Raw genomic sequence first — 25,094 nt, 5'->3', positions numbered from 1 at the left:
TCAAAACTATAAAATAATATAAAGGTTGGTTTTTGTCCAAAATTTCCCTTATATTAAAAAAGCAATATAAAGAAAAATTTATATGATGTACATACTCATGACAAAATAAAAATATCATATTTGAAAAATCATATAATCGATCAAGTAGTTTTATTTTTGAATAAGAAAATCATTTTTAAGCAATTAATAGGAATTTGTAGACATTACAACATAAATCTTGCAAGTTTGATTCATTGAGTTAAGTTTTTTTGTTTTTTTTAATTGGCACACAAGACAGCTGCTTTCTGGTTATTCATAAAATTTGATTTTCTTATTTAAAAATTAAACCACTTGATCAATTTACATAATTTTTGGAATATAATATTCCCGTTTCATCATGAGTATGTATATCACACAGATTTTTCTTTATTTATTTTTGTTGTTTTTTTTTAATATAAGGGGAATTTTGGACAAGAACTTAAAGGTTTTGTAACATCCAATTTTTTCTTTTACAGATTTTAAAATAATTTGGTTTTCCTTATATTTTTTCCCCTTTTTCTTTCAACTTTAAAAGGGGCAAACACTTAATTCTTACAAAAAAACTAAAAATAATGATTTTAAAGAAAAAATAGTAGCAATAGTGGCGCCAATAGTCTTCTGAAAGGGAAATTCATGTTGTTCTTACAAATAAAATTGTCATCCAAAATAAAAATAAAACAAAAGCGAGAACTACAAGAGAATACTGAGCAAAGGATTGACAGATTAACACCTTGAAGAATAATATTCTGAAAAGACTGATATCATTCTGGTTATAAGATTACAAAAATCATGTACAAGAGATAAAAATATAATTTGATAATATGAATGTAGAATGTGTGTGTGTGTGTATATATATATATATATATATACATATATATATGTGTGTGTGTGTGTGTAAAACTTATTCATATACAAAGACGATGAAGTGGTCTTTTATTATCCAAAATGTATTTTTTCTTGACACTTTGTTCATTATAAATTTACCAGCAACTCACATTTACACGTTTTAGCAGCCAACATACATTCGCTCACAAGCAGAAAAAAAATCTGTTCAGCAGCCAATTCAGCAATACCTTGAAAGATAAAAATCAACACTTATACAAAACAAATTATTAATAGATACATATATATATATATATATATATATATATATATATATATATTTCAAATAAAATTTTCTATTCAAATATAAATTTTTAACAGTACAAAGTTCCTTTAAATAGCTTAATAGTGCCAAACTAGAGTTTTAGATATTCTTAATTTTTAGCCACTTTTTCTTTACAGGGAACAAAAACTTATGCTCGTCGATAAATTCCTTTGAGAGCAAACAATGGAAAATTTACTAATAAAAATTAAAATACATATATAGTACAAACATAATCAGTAAAGGAATTTTAAAGTAATTTTTTAATGAACATAAGTTTTTGTTCCCTGTAAATAAAAAGCAGTTAAAAAATTTAAGAGTATAGTAAGTTTTGAAAATATATATGGCAATTAAGACACATAGAATTCTCTGCATTTCATCCTTGTGAGGCAATAACTTGACGAATCTTCACAAAATGGAAAATTCTGTGCAGCTTAATTTACATACATATTTACAAACCTTACTAACTAGCTCTACTTACATATTGAGCACTGTCAAAGTACATGCTGAAAATATATAAAATTTCATGTAGATACATAAAATAATAATAATATATGTTTATAGATTAAACAAATGAATAAACAGAGAGGAATCAAATATGCTGTAAGAGCAATCCTTTTTGGTGATATTGTACAAAATGAAAGCAAAGAATCATCAATATCTTTGGGTTAGAAACATGACCAAATACTGTGACAAAGCAGAGTACACTTCACAACATTCAGTAGCCAAATGTTTGCCTTCAGGTAGACTTTTGCAACATTGGAAACCCATAGTAATCATATGGCTAGTCACTTTAATTTTGTATAATATCACTAAAAATGTAAAAATATACATATGTATGTATGAGAAAGAGATAATATATCTAAAATAATATGTTAGAATATGGGGAGGGATCATCGTACAGTATTTAGGCGATGCAGAAGAATAGGCAACTCAAAGTCCGCAGCAATGTCAGATAAAAAATTATTTTATTTATTTTTCTAAAAAAAAAAAAAATAAAAAATATATATATATATATAAATAAAGAAATCAATAAATATTTCATAAAGTAATACATTTTTTATAATACTAAAAACAAATTCAAAACAATGAAACAATAACATTTCATTTATTTTATGCAAAAAATAATTAAGAATAATGCAAATTTTTTTATCTGACAATGTTTGCAGCTGACTTTAAGTCGCCTATTTCTCTGCATTACTATGTTTATTTTAATAGTTCTCAATAAATTTGCAGAGTTTTATAATGAAGGACTTTTTTTCTAAATATATGATCGAAATGTGATTGCATTTGTATAGCCATTTATCATATGTTTACAATTAATATTATAAGAAACTATGTACTATTGAGGTATATATTCTATAAATTATATTTCCAATTGTAACAAATATTAAGCTCAATGAAAGTAAATTTCCACCTTCAGAGCATCCATTCCCTTAGTTATCATTCCAAAAACCAAAAGATGGAATTAATTCATACTCTCAAATATTAATTTTTTTTTTTTTAATATCTGAATTTTCATTATATTCAATGAAATACGTGCAAGGAAAATTCAGGTGTTTGTTACCAATAATACTTTGTGTGTGAATTTCATATTTTGATTTTTGAGATCAAGTTAAATTTTAAACAAAATGGAAGTTGATAAGCACAAACCACTAGAAATAATCCCACAGACATTTCTTAAGCCAATTTTGGTTGAGTCGGTCTTTAGAGATATGCTTGCATTATCATGTCTACAAGTTTGTTTCATACTTATTCACTATTGCATTTATCAAAAATTCCATATTTAATTTTTTAAAGCTGCGACTCACCCTGCAAGTTCAACATTACACCAGGTTTCATACCTACAGGAAACCATGTGTAATATTGAATCTATAACTTAAAAAAAATACATCAGCTCTGTTACATTTTTAATATTGAGCACTGTAAAATAACATTAAAATACATATTTTCATCCATTTTGAGAACATAATTTTTCTATTATCATTGCAGTCACTTTAAAGTTATAGCATATATATATATATATATATATATATATATATATATATATATATATATTATAAATTAGTTGTTAAACTTGCTATAATAATGCTCTGCTTTTTATTGAGCACTTTTTAATAAACACTGGAGTTTCTTATAGTGGATATTATGCTAATATTTTATGGTGACATAAAATGATGTCAAAATGATTTAGGTTATCCAATCAGATAAACATGGAAACCATATCTTTCATCTTTTGACAAACTAAACACAAATCCAATTTGCATATCAAATATTAAGGCTTTAGAAAAACAAGATAAACTTGAAAAAAACAATTTTTAGGTACAGTCATTACAAAAAAGACATTATGAACTAAAATTGAAAAGTCATATAAGAAATCCATCAAGTTCATAGGAATAAGTAACAAAAAAAAAAAATTAAAATAAAAAAAATCTTTGTAGTCAAATTGTCATCTGCTATAGAAATTGTATCGAAATATTTGTATTAAATTAATGATTGAAATGAAAATCGTATTAAGAGTCAGCAAATGTTGTGGAGAGAGAAATTGGTTAGAACAGGAATCAGAAAAAAAAAGAGAGAAAAGAAAAAACAGAAAAAGAAAAGAAATAAAAAAGAAAAAATTCCAAGAAAAAAGAAAAATATCAAAGTAAAAGACAAAGAACTAAAGAGAAAAAAAGCAAAGAAAAAAAAGCAAAGAAAAAAAGAGAAAAAAATAAACATTTTCAACTAATGGCTAAGCATGTTTAGCTGATGACATTCTTTTTACATTGTCTCTCACTGCCTTTCTTTACAATTTTATACAAGTCCACTTCAATGTACTTTGGAGCCGGGCGAGTATCTCGCTTAATTTGATAGAAAAAAAAGAAGATGGTTGTCCTTTGTTTTTGTTTTACATAGTCTTTTTTTTTGTAAGATGTTTATAGAAATACGCTTTTGGAACGAGGGTAGTAGAGTGGCGTTTAACCATGGTTTGTTTGCTGGTCATCAGTTTTATGTCCTCCTCTTGTTAGAGAAGAGCACATGTATGGCGCGTTACAAAATATACAAGTTATTTCAGTCCAACGTATGATGGGTGATGACAGCAGCCCAGTTACAATACTTTTTCAAGTACATAAACATCCTACAAAAATAAATAATACAATAGCAATGATTAGTTTTCAAACAGTAAATAGATTTAAATTATGATTATTAATAATAATTACATTATTATTATTATTCTTATTATATCAAAACTTATCAAAAGGAAAATATTTAATTCAGGAAACATTCACTTTGACATAAAATAGTATGCTTAAAATTGGGATCCTATGCATGATGAGTTTGTATGCAAAGAAATTATTAATCAGATAAAATTTTTATAAAAGTCTTGTTAAGACAATATTGTAATCTATTGCCAATACTAACATAAGATTAAAATGGCTGACTTTTTTTTTTTTTACAAAGAAAGGAAAATGCATTCAAGTGAATTCAATTTTACAATAAAATGTTTTTTATCCAGAATTCTCCCATATATTAAAAAACAAAAATAAAGAAAAATCTTTATGATGTATGTACCTGTAACTAAATGAAAATATCATATTCCAAAAATCACATAAATTGATGAAGTAGTTTTACTTATAAAGCAAATCATTTTTAAGTGATTAATGGGAATTCGTAGGCATTACAACATAAATCCAGTAAGTATAAGTTATTGTTGAGTTACCTCTCTTATTTATCGAGATGAGCAGTCACTCTTTGGATACTCATAAAATTTTATTTTTTTAATTTAAAAGTAAAACTACTTGATCAATTTATGTGATTTTGGAATATATTTTCGTTTTTTCACAGGAACATATCATACAGATTTTTATCTATTTTTGTTTAGATCATACTGGGGGAATTTTGGACAAGCACCAATAATTTTACTATTTGAATACTAAAGAAATAAATTGATTTTGTTCGAGTGTCTTAATGCTACAAACATGTCGACCAAAAGAATATAAATAGAAAATATTTCAAATAAGTTCAATGCAGCAACTTACACAGCAGCTCCAAGAACAAAAGAACAGGCATGAGATATTAACAATGTTGGCAAATTTTCCATACAAAATATTCCATCTCGCATCACTTTGGTGTTACGGACGCTCAACCGGTAACGCCGAGGATGTTTGTATTGCCCACTCCATTCCCTTAAAGAAAAAACAAAAACAAAAGAGAAAAAAAATATGAGAGTCATTCCAAAATATACTTTTCTTTAACTCAGAAAATAGAAGAGCTATAGAGAGAAAAATGAGCAATCTTTTGCGCTCCAGAATTTTTTTTTCTACATAGTCACCACCACTCTCAATGCAAATGAAAATTTCAGTTATATATATATATATATATATATATATATATATATATATATATATATATATATATGTATGTATATGTATAAGAGTTCCAAAAGTAAAGCCTAAAATGTTTTTAACTTAAAAAATTGAAGATCTACGAAGATGGGAGTAGTACCATTAAAACAAACGACAGTCATCACCATTCTCAATGCACTTTCGTCAGGAATTCCATGATACATCTCTGTTTCTGAGACATGTCCATGACAGGAGTTGCTTTCTTAGTCTTACACTGTCAATATCTGCAACGGAGATGGAACCTCCAGGTCACGAATGCATAAGTTCAGTAATCATAACAATGCAATTTGCAATCCTCTCTGATCCATTGTAACAGATTAAAAAATAGGAGGCATTACTTTTGGAGCATCCCTTGTATAAGACTGAAAATGCAACTAATCACTAACAAAAATTGCAGATGTAAACATGCTGCACAGCATGTTTTGATGGTGCATACAAATAGCAGACATTGCAAGTGATAGATTATGGCCAAAGGAAGAGAGGTGGCACACAGAGAAGTAAAAATATCTTTTGTCAGAGTCTAACCAACCTAGAGAAATTTTCTTTGTTTGAAAAAAAATATGTACCTCATTGAATGGGGAAAGACATTCTGCAAGCGACCTGTTTGAAAAAAAGTGATGTTCAAGATTATCTGCAGATAAACCCTGTGAATGGAGATTGTTTGGATGTAATCTTTAGTGAATATCTCTAGTAGTCAACTTCCGGTTGGTCGAATAGTGATCACTAACAAAGACGGTATTAGTCAGGGGTGAAAGGATTTCAAGAGATGGGAATAGGAGGCAATCAGTGCCAGCATTCTGGAGGAGCAAGATGGGTAGCTGAACGTTTTAGGTAGTCAGTCTGTTTTTCTGAGGGCTCATGGTCATTTGAACCATTGTGCTTCTTTGGTCTAATTGAAACCCTTTAGATGCTTAACTGAAGAAATGTGTTAATGAGACATACGCTTTGATTTGGTCAGCAAATTTGCCATTTAATCTAAGTACACAAGTGACACTTGTAACACCACCACCCCCTCCGAGAAAAAAAAAAACATAAAATAAAAAAAAAAAACATCTGTTATTTGTTTAGAAACTGGACTTGTGGTTTTGTTTGGATGAGAATTTTTTTCTTGCTACACTGACTGGATTGAACAACAACTTTGGACTGGCATGACGAGTGCGACGATCACGGAGCATGCAGTAAATGCATACAAGATTTTATTCCACCCGACTACCGTCGAATCCAGTAGATCAACTGGTCCTGCTATGCAAGATTTCCTAAACTGCTTAGATCTATTGATCATGCATCACACTGGAGACCATGGTGAATCAACTTGGCTCTACAAACTCATCTCTACTGTTATCATTTAAAGAAAACCTCTGGAGCCTGCTCAAAGTCTACCAGCAGACCATCTGGTGAAACTTCTTGATGTTTTGAATATAAACATTAGTATTGCTCACATATGAAATTAGGGTAATATGTAGACACAGTGACCATGAACTCACAGCGTTAGAGTTTTATGTAAGAACTGAAACAATTCCACAAGTAAATTATAAAAGTAATTGTTCATATGAACAATTACTTTTATAATTTATTTGTGGAAAAGTTTGCTTCGCTCAAAAGAGTTTTTCATATTGAATGACAAAATCCTTTTTAACATTTCCATCTCAAACCATCAACTGACTGTGAATAACGGTTCAATGTGCATGGTAAATTACAGATTGTGTAACACAACTTCATATTGATCGTAAAATGTTCATAGCAACAAGTTTATACTTACCCATGTTGAATTATTTCAGGCCGACTTGACCAATCCCAAATCCAATCTGTTCCAATTGGCTCTGGCTATAGAGAAAAATATTAGATAGAGAAATTTGGTCACATGTTTTAAAACATTACACAAGCTTAATTAGAAAATTTAATATTATATAATTTTTTACAAATTGATTAAAAATATATATATATTTTTTTTTATTTCTGAAACTTTTGTTGTAAAAACAACATATTCATAGAACAAAACATTAAGTGTTTTTTCTCTACAATTTTCACTAATAACAAAATAAAAAAAATAAGAACAAAAAAAAACAATAAATCTTTCTATAAATGTTTTGACAATGAAAGTAAAAAAAAAAAAAAAAGAAAGGTTTTAATTATTTAATAAAAAAATATAATTCGACTTTCTAAATTTTCTAATTAATCTAGATTTGTGATTAGAAATATATTGTAGATAAGCATGACAATTTTCAAAAACCCTGGAAATATTTTGTAGTGGAGGGTTCATGGGAATTCTATCCCACAAAAAAATTACACATAAAATAGAAGGTTGTTGTTGGTTTTGGTGGTATTTGAACTTCAAATTTATCAATCTACTATTATATAAAAGTCACTTTGTGTGTGTGTGTGTTCTCCTTTCTCATAGGTTCCGAAACGGCTGAGCTTATCTTTTGCAAATTTCACACAAAGATAATTTATATGTCTGGCAGTGTTCTTAGATATGTTTTGTACAGAAATTCCTCTGATAAGTATAGAAAATTGAAAAACTTTGACCATAAAAATAGTTTTTTTCTTATAGATAAAAAAATAATTTTTATAGGGGACTTTTTATACGTTACACCAGAAAAGGAGATAATAAAATCTTAGCAAATGATTTCTTCTTAAAACATTCCAGAATTATTGACATCTGGTGGATGCCACAGAAAAAATTTTTTTTTAATGATTTTTCATTTAATAAAAAAATCATACAGCACTTTATCGGTTTTGAAGTTTTCAAATTGGAATTTACAAAATAATGCTTTCAAAAGATGTGCCTAGTGGAGGAGAAATCCTTCATGACTGAGACAATTTTTATTTTTGTTCCTTTCTCTACATTAAAAAACGACCCTGGTGTCTAACTCTGTCCCATGTGAGGCAAAGTAAATAGAAACTCCTATTCAATTTTCATGCGAGCCACATGACACACATCAGATCTGACTTTGATACAATCATCAACAAGATGGGGAGTACAATTTTTCTTTTCTAGAGGCCACTACCTCTCGACTTAGCAACATAAACAAAAAATGAGGTGGGGAGGGGGAGACAAACAAAGAAAATTAGAAAGTTTTCTATGATTAAGGGGTATGTCACCAAGTCTCAGAAAATAAAATAAAATACAAAAAATTTAAAAAAAAATGATTTTTATTCAATAAAAAATTATACAGCTTTACTTGGTTTTCTAAAATTTTAAACTTTGACTTTGCAAAATAATGCTTTTAAAAGATATGACCAACTCTTCAAAAAAAAGTTAAAAGAAAAGATACAACTTTAGTTCACACCACTAACATTTGACTTATGACCTTTCTCAAAACTTCTTCAGTTCGTATACTTCTGAGAATTTTCGTTTTTGCTGCTTCATCCTTTTTTTCTTCATCTTTTGTGCTAGTTGATGAATTTTAGTCGACTTTGTAGGTCACTTTGATCTTCAAGCATTCTACTTTTCTTCAGCTTCTTTTCTCTTTCAATTCGAAGTCTTCGATGACATCTCCCATATTATTTAAATTATTGGAATTCTTTTGAGATGAGTAATTTGTATATTTTATTTATTTGCAGACTATTATCCTTATCTTCTTGGCCGAAACATCATGAAACAGCAACTATAGAAGATGAGGATAACAGTGTGCAAATAAATAAAATAGACATCTTCCATATTCTAAAATTTGAAATCCCTGGAGAATCTTGAACTCTTCACTCATCAAAACAAAAGTGAAAACGTTCAATAAAATATCAAACATTAATTAATTTCTAAAAGAATTCATTTTTCTCATCGTCAATTTCTCTCTGTAAATCATTTTGGAGGTGCAATTTGATTATTATTCAAAATTGTCTAATCTATTCCCTGCTTCTTTTGTTCCAGCTCATTCGATTCATTGATCTAGTGGTCTTCTCCAATTCACTGTTTTTATATCTCATCATAGTAGCTTTCTATTCCAATAGCTTCTTTTCAAGAACTGCAAACTTGTGGAACTCTCTTCCTGCTGACTGTTTTCCTCCTACTCATATACTTGATCTTTTCAAGACTAAGGTCACTAGGCATCTCCTGTCTTTGGAATAATCATGTTTTGTTCTTGTTAGCTCCTTAAATGGCTTCATGCTTAATAATCAGTGTGATGGTGTATGGAAGTGAAACTTGATAAGTAAGGATTGGGGATATGTGTCGCACGTACAGAAATAAAATATGATGAATGTGTATTGTAAGTCTTAAAGATGGGCTTAGATCTCAAGAGGGACAGTATAGGAAGATGTGTGCAGAACAGGAGACTTTGTTGGTTTAGTCATGTTGAAAGAATGGAGGAGAGTTCTTGGGTTAATAGATGTAGAATAGGCTAGTTGGCAGAGGAAGGTCAAGAAAAGCCTGAAAGTAAGTGATAAAGATGGATTTGATCAAAAGAGGGATAAATTAAAACCTGGCCAGAGATAGTTTAGTTTGGAAGTTAATTTCTAAAAGTCAACCAACACATGCAAAATGGACGTTAAACTTAATATGATGCTAAATAAAAGCTTAAATAATTTTCAACTGACAAAATAAAATAAGAAACAAGAACACTGTTCTGAATTCAATATGTCATTGTTGGCCTGTGTTAAGTCAATGCAGATCACAAGTAACAGCTCAGAACTATCTATTCACTGTATTCTTTTTCAAAAAAAAAAAAAAAGAAAAAGGACCAAAAGAAATGTTTAAAAAAATTTAAAAAAAAAAAAAAAATTAAAAATATAAAAACAGAACCAGAAATGGGTATGTAATTGAGCTGTCAAGCAGAAATAGGACTTAGTTTGGTATTCCAATTATTGTGTTATTTATGCATACTGATCTGTAATAAGGAATATTTTAGCATGTGCGATATATTTTTGTGTCCATTTTTTTTTTTTTTCTCATTTGGTCAAATCCTTGGTTATTGCACCAGTTGTGTCACCACATGTTTTTGATAATCACCGCTTACCCAATGCTGTGTGTCATGTTTTTTTTTCTCCATCTTCTCTTCTGACTGTGTCAGTCTTTCATATTTATGACTGCCGAGGGAGCATTCATGGCTTCATAAGTATAAAAGAAAAAAATAAAACAACTCCATAGAAAACACATTCTCCGAATTTCAGTTGGACTCTGGGTACATGTGTGACACCATTGTGGGAAACAACCCTCTAAACGTTAAGGTCCATGTTTTCTGTCGAGGCCGTGTTCAACAGTTTATGTCAGCTCATTTTGATCTGCTCTGAGCCACAAACTGCCTTCTACTGTATCCAACTCAAAACTATCCTCAACTGTTGCAAACTCATTGCCACTCCTAAAACCGTCCGTAAACTAATTCTAAATATATGGACCACTATTCTTTAGTCCTTTGTCCCAGTCACCTTCCGATCTTGATTAACAATCTTATTTCAGCTTTCTTTTGTGTGCCTTGGTGAACATCTTCCTCTCCATTGTCTTTCTACTAATCTCACTTTCTATACCTGTGTTCTGCTGATCAACTAATTTCCTCTTTATTTTCTTCCTAACACTTGGGAGGGGGGGGGATATTAATAGTGTCACATGTGTATTTTGTGTTATTGCAGTACAAGGAAAAAAAACCTTTAGAAATACAATGTTGATTCACCAGCTTTACTATCATAGATATAAATGCAAACAAAGATGAGTTTCCTATCATGTTTTCTATTACAAATTCTATTATTTAAAAAAAAAAAAAAAAAAAAAGAGACTCACCTGTGGAATTTCAGTATTAACCCATTCTTTCGGACTGGTTGGAAGCTTAGGACTGAATAATAAAAAAAAAATATTAACAGAAATATATAAAAGAAAAAAAAATTAATGTAAAAGTAAAATTGTAATAACACAAACAGAATGAAATTGAACACGAAAATATTTTTATTCTAGCGAAAATTTAACCTTTATCACATTCTAAAATTAACTGACACATTTTTACAGAAATAGTATCTTTTTTTCTAAACAGTTTATAAAAATAAAGTAAAATAATGAAAAAAAAATTTTACTATTAAAATGTTATTTAATTTAATAATTTTTTGTCATTCAATTAGAAAAGAAAAAACAATTTTGTGATTTTCCAGAAGAGTCAACAAAATAAAACAGGGGTGAAAAAATAAATACATAACAAATAAATGTTACCAAAGGCAAAATAAGTTACTCTTCTACCTACCTGGATAAGTTTTCTGTATTTTAACTTATTTTAAAGTGTTTTTTAAGCTCCATATATAATAAAATGATGACCGCAGAAATTCTCTTCTGGACCAAAATAGCATAGGTTTGCAACAACAGATGCCAGATACAAATTCAATACATCTAGCTTATGTAGTTTCCAAACACCATTTTATACATGTTCAGTTGTGATATTAAAATGCTACATTGCATCCTATGAGCAACACTATCATAATTACAACATCTTTAGAGGAAGGAGTCCCTACTTTTCTCTCTAATTATTTAGTCCTATCACTACTACCAGTTGTCACCGGTACAAATTCTACATGTTTCACAGAATCTGATTACACCGACCGTATTTGGCTCAATAGATACATATACCTCACATAATCTCTCCAATTTCCGATTCATAAATAATAAAGGCTCATTTTCAAAAGTCCGTCCATTCTGATTGGCTGAGCTATGAAAATTCTCATATTCTGGAATCCAATTCTTTGATTTATAAACTAACGCTTACTACCATTAAAATATGGCATCACTTAGAGACATTAATGTGCCCAGTGTCACGTTCATTAAATCTATATAGGTCATTACAGTCATTAAGATCGAAAAATGCAAGATAGAGAAAATCGTTAAATGGACATTAAATATTCAGTTTACTTGCTACACTATACACTATAAAATCTCTTTCGTCATCGTCCGACAACGATGTCTTCATCAACACAACTAAATAACTACACAGCCCTTGCGATCGATTTTTATACCATTAAACACACAACATGTACACTGATGTTTCAAACTAATGCATTACATACATATATATATATATATATATATATTTATATATTGAAGAGTTTAGCTCCCAAATGTTTGCATCTTTTATATGAAGCTTTCTCCTAACAAAAAAAGATAAAAACAATTTACAAAAAATAAAATTTTAAAAAAATGTGGAAGTTTACTTGTTAATTGTTTTAACTTTTCCGTGCGATTTGACAACACTTATAGGGTTTCTGATAGCATGATAATGAATTTCACAGGTGAAATTATCGCTGACAAATAGTTTATATGTATTAACATTATGCTTTCTGACGGTCAGCCAAACAATGCACATGCACGTGTTGTTTGGCTTATGGCAAGACTATTTGTCAGCAACAATTTTAAATGTGTTATTCATTTACAGATTACCTGAACCACAATATATTTCTTTGATTAAAATTCTGTAATTTTTATTTTTCGGAAAAAATCATAATAAAAAAAGACGCAATTATTCGGAAGCTAAACTCTTTAATATATAAATATATATATATGAAAAGTGTCGGTTTGAAACATTTTAGTTCATTCTTTTATTTTCAGTACACACTACAGGCGGACGGTAACAACTGCTACCTTATAGGCCACACCACCCTACTTTTATTTGAAACGTTAGGTGAAAGCACAGATTAATCACAGCACATAATCAAATCCCCATGTTAAGAATGGGTTTATTTATAGATACTAACGTTGTTACTTCGGCACGGTACATTCATTTTGGCCATGGGCAGAGGTGCCTGCTATTTTACTAGGTCAGTAGTGGCTCCCACTAACAACAGTAGTTTTTTTTTTTTTTTTTTTTTACAGGTGGAGTTGGGAGCATACTTCCACTGGGCAAAACCAGGACATGGGTCCTGCTAGTTAGAAATAAAGATAGTGTAATAACTAGTTAAAATGAAAAATAAAATGGTGGGCCAATTCGAGCCATAATCAAGCCTCGATAATGGCTCAAAAATCGAAAATTAAACAAAATATGTATAGAATCATATGCAATAAATGTTACTAATTGTGCAAAAATGTAATGTTCTACCAGTATTTTGTTTAATTGCTTATGTATGTTAAAATGCACAAGTGCCAAAATTTTATTTTCACTTAATTATTTCTAGAAATAAACATACTTTAATAAAAAAAATCATCTTTCAGATTTTCTTGTGTTGATCTAAATTTTCACATGCTTAAAATATGAAAGTACACCAAGTATTGTTTCTCTGTTGATGAAAATTGTTGGTGTTGAATCGTATTTTGCTAGTCACTTAAGTTAAAAAGTAAAAAAAAAAATCAGTAGTTAAGGATGTAGCTGTTATTCGTAGCTAATCTGAGAAAATAATACATGAAAATCATGAATTACTGACCTGCCTCTGTTCGATGATACTGTACTATTTGGCCGCGAGGGAGTACGTGACTCTTGTTGTGCCTCTATTAGCAACTTCTCCATACTGCCATTGTGAATAGATTCTGTGACTGTGTCTGAAGGTACAGGTTGGTGGTAAAGTTCCACCCAAGAACCTATGTTAAGAAAAAAAGAAAATATTGACATGTTTTATATTCAGATGGAAATGGGAATATTTTTTATGGAAGTTGCTTAATGAAAAAAAACAAAAGATGATTAACGTAAAGATAGGAAATGCTTATTAGCCTTAGTCTTGAAACAACAAAGGCTATATGTAAGAGTAACAAAAAGAGAATCTCTTGGAAAAAAGCTACTGAAATAAGATGTATTATAATAATGCACCTGAACAGAGAACTGATGAAGTCAAGCAAGCAAGAACAAAGGAAGCAGGGAATAAATCAAGACAATTCTGAAGAATACATGCAACAATAGTAGTAATAGAAATAACTTATCAAAAGTTTAAAAGTGATGCGCATGAAAACAGAGGAGGCAAAATAAATTATCAATTTGTAGTAGGCTGGGAGCTTAAAATTCTGTTAGAGGCGAAGCTGGAGATGCATGTTAAAATGTTGTCTTTAGACTTTTCCAGAATAATGTACTTGAAACATTAAATAAACAGCAATTATCACAGGACTTATCGTCATTACATTCAAATTCAATGCCAATAAATACTTGTCATAAACCATCCTCATATGTAATAAAGTTTGGTTCATTTCATTCAGCATCTTCAATTCCTCCCATAGTATTTTCATAATGCATCTGGCAATCCATCCATTTCGTAAACACAATACTGTGTACGCTTAATTTGTCTCCAATACCCAGGTCAGGACACAATGCAGGATCTTTCCCTTAACTAATCTCTTTTAAAGAGGAAACTTCACTGGTTCGGCCACACTACCTTTTTTTCAGGAGAGTTCATCAATAGTTCAACAACCTATCAAGGGTTAGTGAAAGGCACCCAGGAAGCCAACTGAAGACGTGGTTGCACACCAAAGCTGACATTAAACTTAGCTCCGACTCACAGGTCTATGGTTTTCACTGCAGGTCCCAATACCGATTCCTCATCATTATCTTCACCACTGCGGACTGTTGGGCATGGTCTGCATTCATTTAGGATGCTGTATATTCTACGGGAAGAGCTGGCTCAATCCATCCTGGGTGAGTGTCGCCTTAATCATAAGTATAAACCCTGAGTAGCTTTTAGCCTTGATAAGTGGTGATTCCTTTGTAATAAAACTAAAAAAATATTATAGTAAAAAGATATTTGAAGTTTTACTGACAAGCTCAAAGTTCCAATATGTAAAATGGTTATTGAATAACAGATGTGCTGCAACCTTTTTACAACAAAAAAGTATTAGTCAATTAGTAAAACAAGCTGTACAATTTTTTTTTTAAACTTAATTCCAAAAAATCTCATATGGTAATGTAAAACTAATTAAATAAAATAAAAAAAAGTAAAATACAGAAATTCACTGGTCATAAAAAAGTAAAAAATAAAAGCTGCTGCTGATAATATAAGTACATAAAAAAATAAAATGATTTTGTAAGATTTGCACTTAGAAAAAGAAGAATATCTAAAACAAACAAAAAAAAACACTTTAAATAAATCAGTAAGTTAATATTCAATATGTAAAAGACACTTTGTAATCCAAGTTTTATTTTTAAATAAAAGTACTCAGAAAATATAAACTACAATCGATAACAATTCAACTGTGTTTCAAGAAATTGTACATTGAAGTCAGTTCTATAATAATACATATTGTTGCCATTTCTGATTTTTTGAGATGAGGATTGATAATTCTTGGATTATTCAGACTACTGTTCTCATCTTGAATGCTATTTTCACAACGTTTCAGTCGATGTAACCTCCGGGCTTCTTCCGCAAAGACCTGTAGCATAGTGGATAAAGTACCTGGTAAAATTCAGTTGTGAGTTACACTCTTCTGGAGCTTGAAAGTTCAATCCTCAGTGTGAGTGAAATTAAAAAATACAATTGCAAAACTTCTACTTGGTCATGGCTGACAAAATGAGAGCATAGTAGATTAAATAAAGAATTCTGTTTGCAATTTAATGCAGATTCCCAAGTTCAACAGAAAGGTTCCAGAGTTCAACAAGATACACCTAAAGAGGGTTGGTGTAATCTCCAACCAAAATGTGAAAATAACACTCAAGATGAGAACAGTAATCCAAATAATCTAAATTTAAAAAAAATTTTGTTATTGATGTTTCATCCCAAACAAGACACGAGGCCACTTATTGAAGAGGTGCTAGTATTTGGGACCAGATTTGCAGGGATAATATTTCGGGAGCAAGATGTCTATTCACATTACACTTGAATTTTTGCATGTCAGTAATGTTTCGGCGATGGGAAAGAGATTGGGGTTTAGTTGATAGTTCAGGACCTACCAGGTTGGCGACTCTTTTTTTTAACCCTGTCCAAGAGAGAGAGACTAGTGGCAGATGTGCCAGCCCAGCTATGGCAACAATATTCCCTGCATGGGCGAAAAGTGGCCTTGTACAGATACAGAATACTCTCAGGTGTGAGTAGCCTTTTCACATGATAGAGAGAGCCCATCTTCATTGCAGCAATTGCCTCTTGTATTTGTTCTGATTCATGTTGTCTGTGAATGTTAACCCTAGGAGTTTGAGGGAAGTATATCATTAGTCATGGCAATTAGTGGTTGAGAAGGTTTCTTGTAATTATTAAAGGAAAGTTTAGTCTTGGCAGCATTGAACGTTACCAACCAGTTACAGCCCCATTCGACTACACACTAATACATATATAGAAGAATACATATTTTTCATATGTTTAGAACATTTCTTGTGTTATATTTTTGAAAACTATTGTAAATTAATAATATTTTGTCTATATTTAAAAAAAAAAAAAAAATTTTGCAATAAAGAATGTCAAGATTGGTTTATTTCGGCACACCCATCAGCTATTGAAGAAATATATCCATTATTTTAAAAAGTAATATTTTATTACACAAATTGAACACGAAATGTTTGTTTCGATATATCTCTTTGTACCTGCTGCTTTTCCAACGTAGGTTTGTCACATAAATAAATGAGCTAGGATTTTAGAAGATATATAATTTTATTGGTTGTACTTCGAATGGGTAGGAAAGCATTTTGCCACGCTTTATCTTTCCAATCAGAAAATCTGTAAGAAAGAAGGCAAAAAACTTTCTGAGAAAAGGACAAGATGCATACCATCTTTTGCAAACCCTCTCTCCTTACCTCATTTCCACCCCCACACCCCGAGACAACATGTCCTGATCTTAATTAAAAGTACTTATCGCCTGTCCAAAAAGCCTATATCAAGCCACCAATGTGATCAGTCACGTGATCAACACCCTTAAGAAAAAGACAGATTTGGCCAGAATCTGCTCAACGAATGGTTGGTATGGCTGATGAAAAAGAAAAGGAAGAGAAAGATAAATGGAACACGTACATCAAGTCTGTTGCCAAGGTCGCTGGAAAGATGGTGGGATCCTTCTACCGCTCCAGAAGATATCTCACTACGGATGCAATTCTCTATCTATATAAAAGCCAAGTACGTCCAAGGATGGAATACTGTTGCCATATCTGGGCAGGGGCTGCTAAAAACAGCCTATCCTGCCTTGACAGAGTACAAAATAGACTTCGTGGCTTAGTGGGGGATGCCCTTTTCTCTACCCTGCAACCTCTCTCCCACAGAAGAGATGTTGCGAGCCTGTCCTTGTTTTATCGTTATTTCCATGGCAGATGCTCATCTGAACTCCAATCTCTGGTCCCCCCTCGCCAATCTTTCACGAAAAACACCCGTCTAGCTGAATCCACTGTGAAAATTTTCCCTCACTCTATATCTGTGCCTAAATCAAAATGCAGATTCCATGAACAAAGCTTCTTTCTTAGAACTGCACGCCTGTGGAACTCTGTTCCGTCTGCCTGCTTCCCTCCGGACTACAACTTGGTTATCTTCAAGTTCAATGTTAACAAATTTCTAATGAACCGCCCCCTTAAGTAAACATATCAGCAAATCTCCTCACTAACATAATGTACTTGCAATAACCCTTATCCCTGAGTGGCTTCCGGGCCTTGATAAGTGGTGATCACTGTGTAAAAAAAAAAAAAAAAAAAAAAAAAAGATAAGATGAAGATAATAAAAAAAAAATGTCCTTAACTGTTGATGAAAAACACTGCCAAATACAATTCCTGCATGCTATGAATCCAAGTTCTATTTGATAATACCTAATTTTTACAGAGAATGAGTGAATATAAAAACTGAAAACAAACTGTCTGACCAGCAGAAGCTGTCATTGACATTTTTATTCATCCATCATAGGCTATACCTTTGAAAAATTTATTTATTTATAGAAAATAACTAAAACAAATTAGGCACTAAGCCATTCAAAAGTGTTGGGGGGGGGGGAGGATCTACGATCATCATTATCCCTGTACATTATATATGTCTATCATTTTCCTAGCTAGAATCTTCAATCACCATAATACCACATTCACTCCAGGTGTTGTTCTACTCAAAATTCCCAAGATTTTTTTTTTTTTTTAAATAAATATGAACATGCTACTTGCTACAAAGATTGTTTGTTAAACTTAAGCACCTTGTAGAAGAGTACTCCATATGGCACCCATTAGGGTTATGCATCTTACATCATTTTCTTTTATAGACCATTATAGCATGATTAAATGCAATCTTTGTTCGTCATAATACAGGGTGGAACGATAAAATTGTCGCCATAGAAAATACGATTCCATTTCTGTTTGATGAAAACTGGTTTTCTTTTTTTGTTACAGACTATCTACTAGTTGGCCAGTTGTGTACAAATCCCAAGAGCGATAGGTACCTTCTATCATGTCTGACACAATGTTCAACAAGCGAGATCAGAGATGCGCCGCTGTACAACTCATGCTCTCTACCGATCTAAGTTATGAGAGCAGGACCACTGCCAGCACCCTCAAAATGCAAATCTGGATGGTTCAACATTTGAAGGCACAGCTCAATGAAGTTTCCAGCCACGGTTATGACTATTGATGTGGTTTCAAGCGAGGGTCATATCATACCACCTCACATCTTCAAAGTCGGCTTGAAAGTCAACACCAAAGTGTAACCGGGTGTGCTGAAAAGTGTGGTGATCCCCTGGTGCAATCAGGTGGCTGTTGGCAAACCCTGGCTGTGGCAGCAAGATTCAGCGCTGGCCCACAAGTTCAAAGAGACCCAGGCTTGGCTCCATAAGAAGTGCTACGACTTTATACCCTTCTCTCACTGGCCCTCTTCCTGCCCCGACCTGAACCCGCTAGACTACTTTGTTTGGTTATACGTTGAAAACATCATCAACATGATCTCCCATAACACCAAAGCAAGCCTGATCGCCACCATTTACCGGTGCTTGTGAAAAAGGCATGCTCTCAGTTCCAGACTTGTATCAAGACGATGATTGAGGTTGAAGGTGTCTACATTGTAGAGATGTCAGTCCTACTACAATCAAGTTACCTGAATTGATTTTTTCAATAAAAGTTTTAAAATAAAGCTGTAGTGTTGTTTTCTTTAGGGCAACAAATTTATTTTATTAACTAGATTCCCTTTTCCATATCATATCGCATCTTTGTTTTTGTTCTTTGCATGTTTCATTATTTTATTTGACATATTTATATTGTAACTTGGTTGTTTTGTTTGCCTCTTGCTTGTTTGTTTCTTATCTCTACAACTGGTGTCTTGAACTGAAGACCCCCCCCCCATGTTTTGTTGCTGATATTTGATCCAAAGACCAATGAGTAACTTCCGGGATTTTATATATTTTTTTATTATCATTTTCACGTACACACTGTTGTAATTTAAATGAAGGCTCATAAGGTCAACAGTGAATCTCTCAGAGTTTAGTATATCAAAAGAATTATTAGTCTGGATGAAATATATTTTCCATGAAAAAGGTTGAAATTTCTTTTTTGATTATCATAAAATCGACAAAAATATTCTGTATTTCATTTGCCAGACAAAATCAAATATCGATTTGGCAGATACAATGCTATTTATGTCTGTTGGCGAGAAATCTGACAGACGTCATTTTATGGAGTAATTAATTTTATGATTGCATTGTAATATGCTTCAACAGTTATATTTAATTACACTTAATAGATTTTTATTCTACGATAAAAACTGTTTAAGCTGAAACTTGAATACAAAAATTGATTTTATAAAGAAAAGTTAAACAAAGCATCCAGACATTAACCTGATGAAAATCTGAATGAATTCTTTCTTTTTTATTTCAAATGCTCTTAGATGCTAAAAAAAACTCTTAACATTAGAAATCCGCCAAATAATTTTTTATTCTTAACTCCTGAAAAATTTAATTATCGACCTCTCAGTTATTGGGAGTCAGTTAAAATGTCCAACCTTAGGGTCAGTTTTGTTGGCTACAAGCAAAGTGTAGTATCTGTTTTAATATTACATTCCATCTTTTCTGTCCTTGGTCAGTGAAGGAGAAATCTTTCTAGACTGACATAATTTAAATCTTTATCCCAATCCAGAGCACTTCGTTTTTGGGGATGGGGGTGGGATTTCCCCCACATTAAAACCCGATCTTGTGCCTAACTCTACCCTCATAGGGAGGCAAGTAAATGGGAGCTTTTTCTTGCAAAAATTACTGAACTCTCAAATTTCAGAAGCATGAATTTGTTAATTTGTGATTCGATAAGTGACACTGAACTAGCAGAGAGAAAACATTGTCAAGCTCAGGAAAACAAAAATAATGTAGCTATTAATGTCCCTAGTTTAGAAGAGAACAAATCAGCATTCAGACATTTCTGTGTAAATTCTTTTCTTCTCCTTTGGAATGCTTACTGGTCATTTAATGCAGACATGACCAACTTTTTGTGTGCAACTCTTTTTTTTCATGTTTAACTTAGATTTACTACATAAAATCGCACACGTTTTAATTCCTTGAAGTAGGAAAAAATATTTGACTGTTCATTATATTCAGTTTAACGATCGTTTTACATGAGCAGATTTTAGAAATTAACTTTTAAATTAACTTATCTACATTCAAATCTTTATTTATCCATCTTTCACTTAAGTTTTGGATTTCCTCAGTTAACTGGACTTGTTACCTTAACTGCGCTACATCTACTGACCCAAGAACTCTCACCGATTCTTTCAATGTGACCATTATCTATCAATCTCCTATCCTACACATATCTTCCTATACTGTTCAGATTTAATCTTCCTCTGAGGTCATCAGATCTAAGCATATCTAAGATTCACCTTACACATCCATCATATCATTCTCATATCATTTCTCTCCATGCAACACGTTCTCAATCCTCACTAGCTGGGTTCCACTTCCATACTTCACACTGCCTAATTGATTTTTTCTGTTGTTGACAGTGATAATGCTTTGCTGTTATCTATACATATAATAAAATAAAGTTGATTTTTCTCCTCTCAAGTCAGACATCATAGAACTATAAATAGATAATTCCAATATGATCACAATTCCTGTTGATAACTGATGGACATTTCCAACAATTAACAGTCACTTACATTCAATTTAATAATTTCCTATATTAGTTCTGACCATTCGAACTCTCAAAAATTAATCTTACTTAGAAAAAGTGGGCACGTCTTTCACTCACTCTAAAAATTTACTTCCACTCTCCCATCAAACACCAGAATTTCAAATGCAGTGAGTGTCATAGAATCATTTTCACTTATGGGTCTTGGCAACCTTCACCAGGTCCCTGTTGATTCTTGTATTTATTTTATACAGGTCCATGAAGAAAGCGACCATGGAATTTTCATGGTATCCCACTAGTACATATCTTCTAACATGTAACATTACCTTGTGAAATTTTAAAAATTAGACCTAAATAGCATTTAAGCTGACATATCAAATTTTGATTCTGAGAAAAAGATTTTCTTTTTTTTTTTTTATGTTGTAGTATGTTATTGGCACTATAATATATTTTGGTGTAGTTAATCGAAACATTTATGTAATCTCATTCAGACAACTGGGAAAATAGAAATATTACGACTGAAAAATCAAAATCAAGTTGAAAAATTCATTTTTATTAAATATAAGAGTTGTCTCCCTTACAACTACAATTTTTATTTCATTTGCTATACGAGTTAAAAAAATGTGCAAAGAAATATAAATTAAAATTACTTCACTACATCCCGGACAGCACTGGAAGGTATATATATAAGTGAGTGTATATAATATATATGTGTGGGTTAGAAGAAGATATGTAAAATTAATATCCTTGAACAGAATAGTATTGCATCACATAAAGATTAGAATCAAAATAGAATACTACTAAACCTTGTGTTAAGAATCCTTATTTTATTTTAAAATTAATTAAAATATCCATTACATGATTTTGATTCAAGAGAAATTTAAACCTAAAGTTTAAGAAGACTTAAGAAATTGAAATACAAAGAATTTTATGTCACTGGTGTCTAATGTTTATGAACCAAATTTAATGAAAATTTGAGCATTTAAAATTTCAAATGGGAGATTATAGGATGTAGTAAAAAAAAAAAAAAAGAAAAAAGTAAATAAATCTGACATTGAGATGAATTTACTAACTTGGTCTAAAATTTCTGTAAAAATTAATTTGTGAGTGGGAGGTCAACTGAGCCAAATTTCGTTTGGGTCCGATTTTTCAGTGTTATCATGTATGAATTTGGAAAGAAAATGCAAATTCGAGAAATCTATTATCTGAAGGCGAATTGTGTGTTTTGTGTGTGTCCAGCTAGAAGGAAATGAACTGGGCAGAGGAGAAAGAGGTGGGTTGGGGAGAGAAGGATAGAGAGAAATTGGGATATAGAAGTTTTTAATAGAAACATGTTACACAACAGGGTAGCGATGCTAGTATTATAAAGGGTAGTTGTTTTTGTGTATGCTCAACTAAAAGTTTAAAACTACAAGACAAACACCCACAAAGTTCATATATTCTTGATCAACGTTGCTCTGGATAAATAATATTGAAAATTTGGAAAAAATAGTCATTCTTTAATCTTAAATTAACACAGATTTAGTCAGGGGTTAAGCAATGTTGAACATGGTCAGTACTAAATGGGTGACCATTCGGGACTTCCAAGTGCAATATGTGCTTTCTGCTTATCTCAGCATTGTTTCCAGTCGTCCTGGACTTCTCCTTGCCACTGGACCTAAACAGTGCGATTCAGGAGAGGTGTGGTTAGGGATTGAGCAACTCTTGCCTAACAATTACGTGTGTAGCTGCCCCTACAAGGGGTATCTTTTGTCTTTTGAGACTGAACGGAGGCATCGATTGATCAAGTCAGGGATGGGTGGATCGGTTTTTACTTTTTACAGTATTGTACTTATCTTCATCATATGAATCAGAAGATTCTATTGTTGGCATTTTTTTTCCAGATATTTTTCTAGTCAGAATTTATTCTAGAAAGATATTGTATACTTAGGTAGGGACCACAAGAAGATTGCCAACATCTTAAGTGGAAGTGAATTATGTGGAACAAACTAGATTCGAACTTGGAACCCTTAGATCTTCAGTCAGTATCGTTGCTAGACCATCGTCATCTACCTGGTTTTGTGCTAAAAGGAAGTAACTAAATTTTTATCAAAGAGTTACTTCTCTTATGCTGACTCATCCCTGAGGAATATGTAAAAGAGAGGTGTGTGTGTGTGTGTGTGCGTGTCTTTAAAGAGGATAACAAGCAAGATGGAAAAAGGGTGAGGAGATCAAGAAGAAAACAAGGAAGAAGGAAGCGAGAAAGACAGAGATGCAAGTTTTAATAGAAATATGTTACTTTATCCTGGGCAATACCAGGTAGCGCTGTTAGTTCATTATATAATATGTATTCTTGTTATATAGAGCATATGAAGTTATACACCCATCATAAAAAAAAATTATTTCAAACTGAAGAAAGATATATAATTAATAATACAAGGTGACCTCCCCAAAAAAACAAAAGCTAAATGGAGGCCATCTAGAACATATGCTGTAGAATAGAGAAAAAAGGCCAAAGACCCTAGTGTTTTGATGTGATGTTTTGAATAGAATAAACTAGTTATGACCAAAGTTTCATTTCATTCGAACAAAACACTAAGGAACAGGGCCTAATTAGATTTGGGGTCCGTTTTTTTGGGGTCACCCTGTATAACTAACAGTGTTAATATTTTATTGGTCTAATAAATGTGAAAAAATTAAAAATAAAATGAAGTGTTCTTTTTTTTGTTTTTTACTCTATTTGCACATAAACTCTCATAAATTTTTCATCGATTCAACCTATATACAAATGACATAGATAATGTTTGTTCTTGATCAAAACTTACGTTTAGATGTAAAAAAAGGAAAATAAAAAAAGAAAAAGAAAACTCATGTGACAATAATTGTAGTAATTAACACCGTAATGCTGTTTTGGTCATGAAAGAAATATATTAGACTAAAAATAAGATAATTCAGTAGTAGATTGAACTTCTACAAGTACTACTTGCTTGGAAAACTACCCCCTCCTTATAAAAAAAACAGTTTTATGGTTGTACAATTAGTACAAATTTATTTATTTATTTTTACAAAATACCAAAGAATTAGCAAATTAAAATGTTTAAGAGTTTAAAAAAATCTACATAATAAAATCAGAAATGAAATAATGGGTTCATCGAATGTAAACAAATTAGTCATTAGAAAAGTAAAGCAGCCACTTTCGACAAAATGTGACATTCTTCTTACGTTTTTTTTGTTTTTTTTAAGTAAAATATTTTCTTTCTGATGAAATTTTATATACATATTAGTCTTGGAAGCTCTTTAACCTTGGATACTATATAAACAAAAACTTTTTTTTTTTAAATTAATTTTTAATCCTTCATTGGAAAATTATTTTGTCAGTAAGTTATTTAATTTCCTGCAATTGCTGAACAAACTTTCTTTCTCAAACTAACAATAGTTCTACATTTTCAGGGATCATCAGTTGTTTACCTAACAAAACAGTATATTAAATCATGACTCCCAAGCAGTGTTGCACAAACACCACCTTCTCTAAATAATATATGTGGGGTTTATATAGGTATTTAATTTCCTTCCATTTTTGTATTATCAGTGGGCTGAAGGAAAGATTCTAGCTTGCAAAGTCAAGAGTGGGTTTGTGACTAGGTTTCAATTTTCTGACCAGCAGTAATTTTCATTTCTTACACTGCTGATTGC

General features: G+C 31.4%; 1 protein-coding gene across 1 annotated transcript in view; it reads right to left on the bottom strand.

Annotated features, from left to right (window-relative positions):
* Positions 1 to 3,422: 3,422 nt before the first annotated feature.
* The window catches only part of LOC145283532 (BCL2/adenovirus E1B 19 kDa protein-interacting protein 3-like), a 50,115-nt gene continuing 28,443 nt past the window's right edge, over positions 3,423 to 25,094 (bottom strand). The window contains exons 2-6 of the mRNA XM_080132404.1: positions 13,873 to 14,026; positions 11,261 to 11,312; positions 7,310 to 7,374; positions 5,185 to 5,331; positions 3,423 to 4,283 (exon numbers count right to left, since the gene is read on the bottom strand). Of these exons, the coding sequence (XP_079988530.1) occupies positions 4,217 to 4,283; positions 5,185 to 5,331; positions 7,310 to 7,374; positions 11,261 to 11,312; positions 13,873 to 14,026 (485 nt within the window). The 3' untranslated portion in view covers positions 3,423 to 4,216. The remainder of the gene's footprint in view (positions 4,284 to 5,184; positions 5,332 to 7,309; positions 7,375 to 11,260; positions 11,313 to 13,872; positions 14,027 to 25,094) is intronic.

This window comes from Euprymna scolopes, chromosome 8 (genome assembly GCF_053919585.1).
Source record: "Euprymna scolopes isolate OS-2025 chromosome 8, ASM5391958v1, whole genome shotgun sequence".
Classification (NCBI taxonomy): domain Eukaryota; kingdom Metazoa; phylum Mollusca; class Cephalopoda; order Sepiida; family Sepiolidae; genus Euprymna; species Euprymna scolopes.
This window is presented reverse-complemented; position numbering and strand designations above follow the sequence as displayed.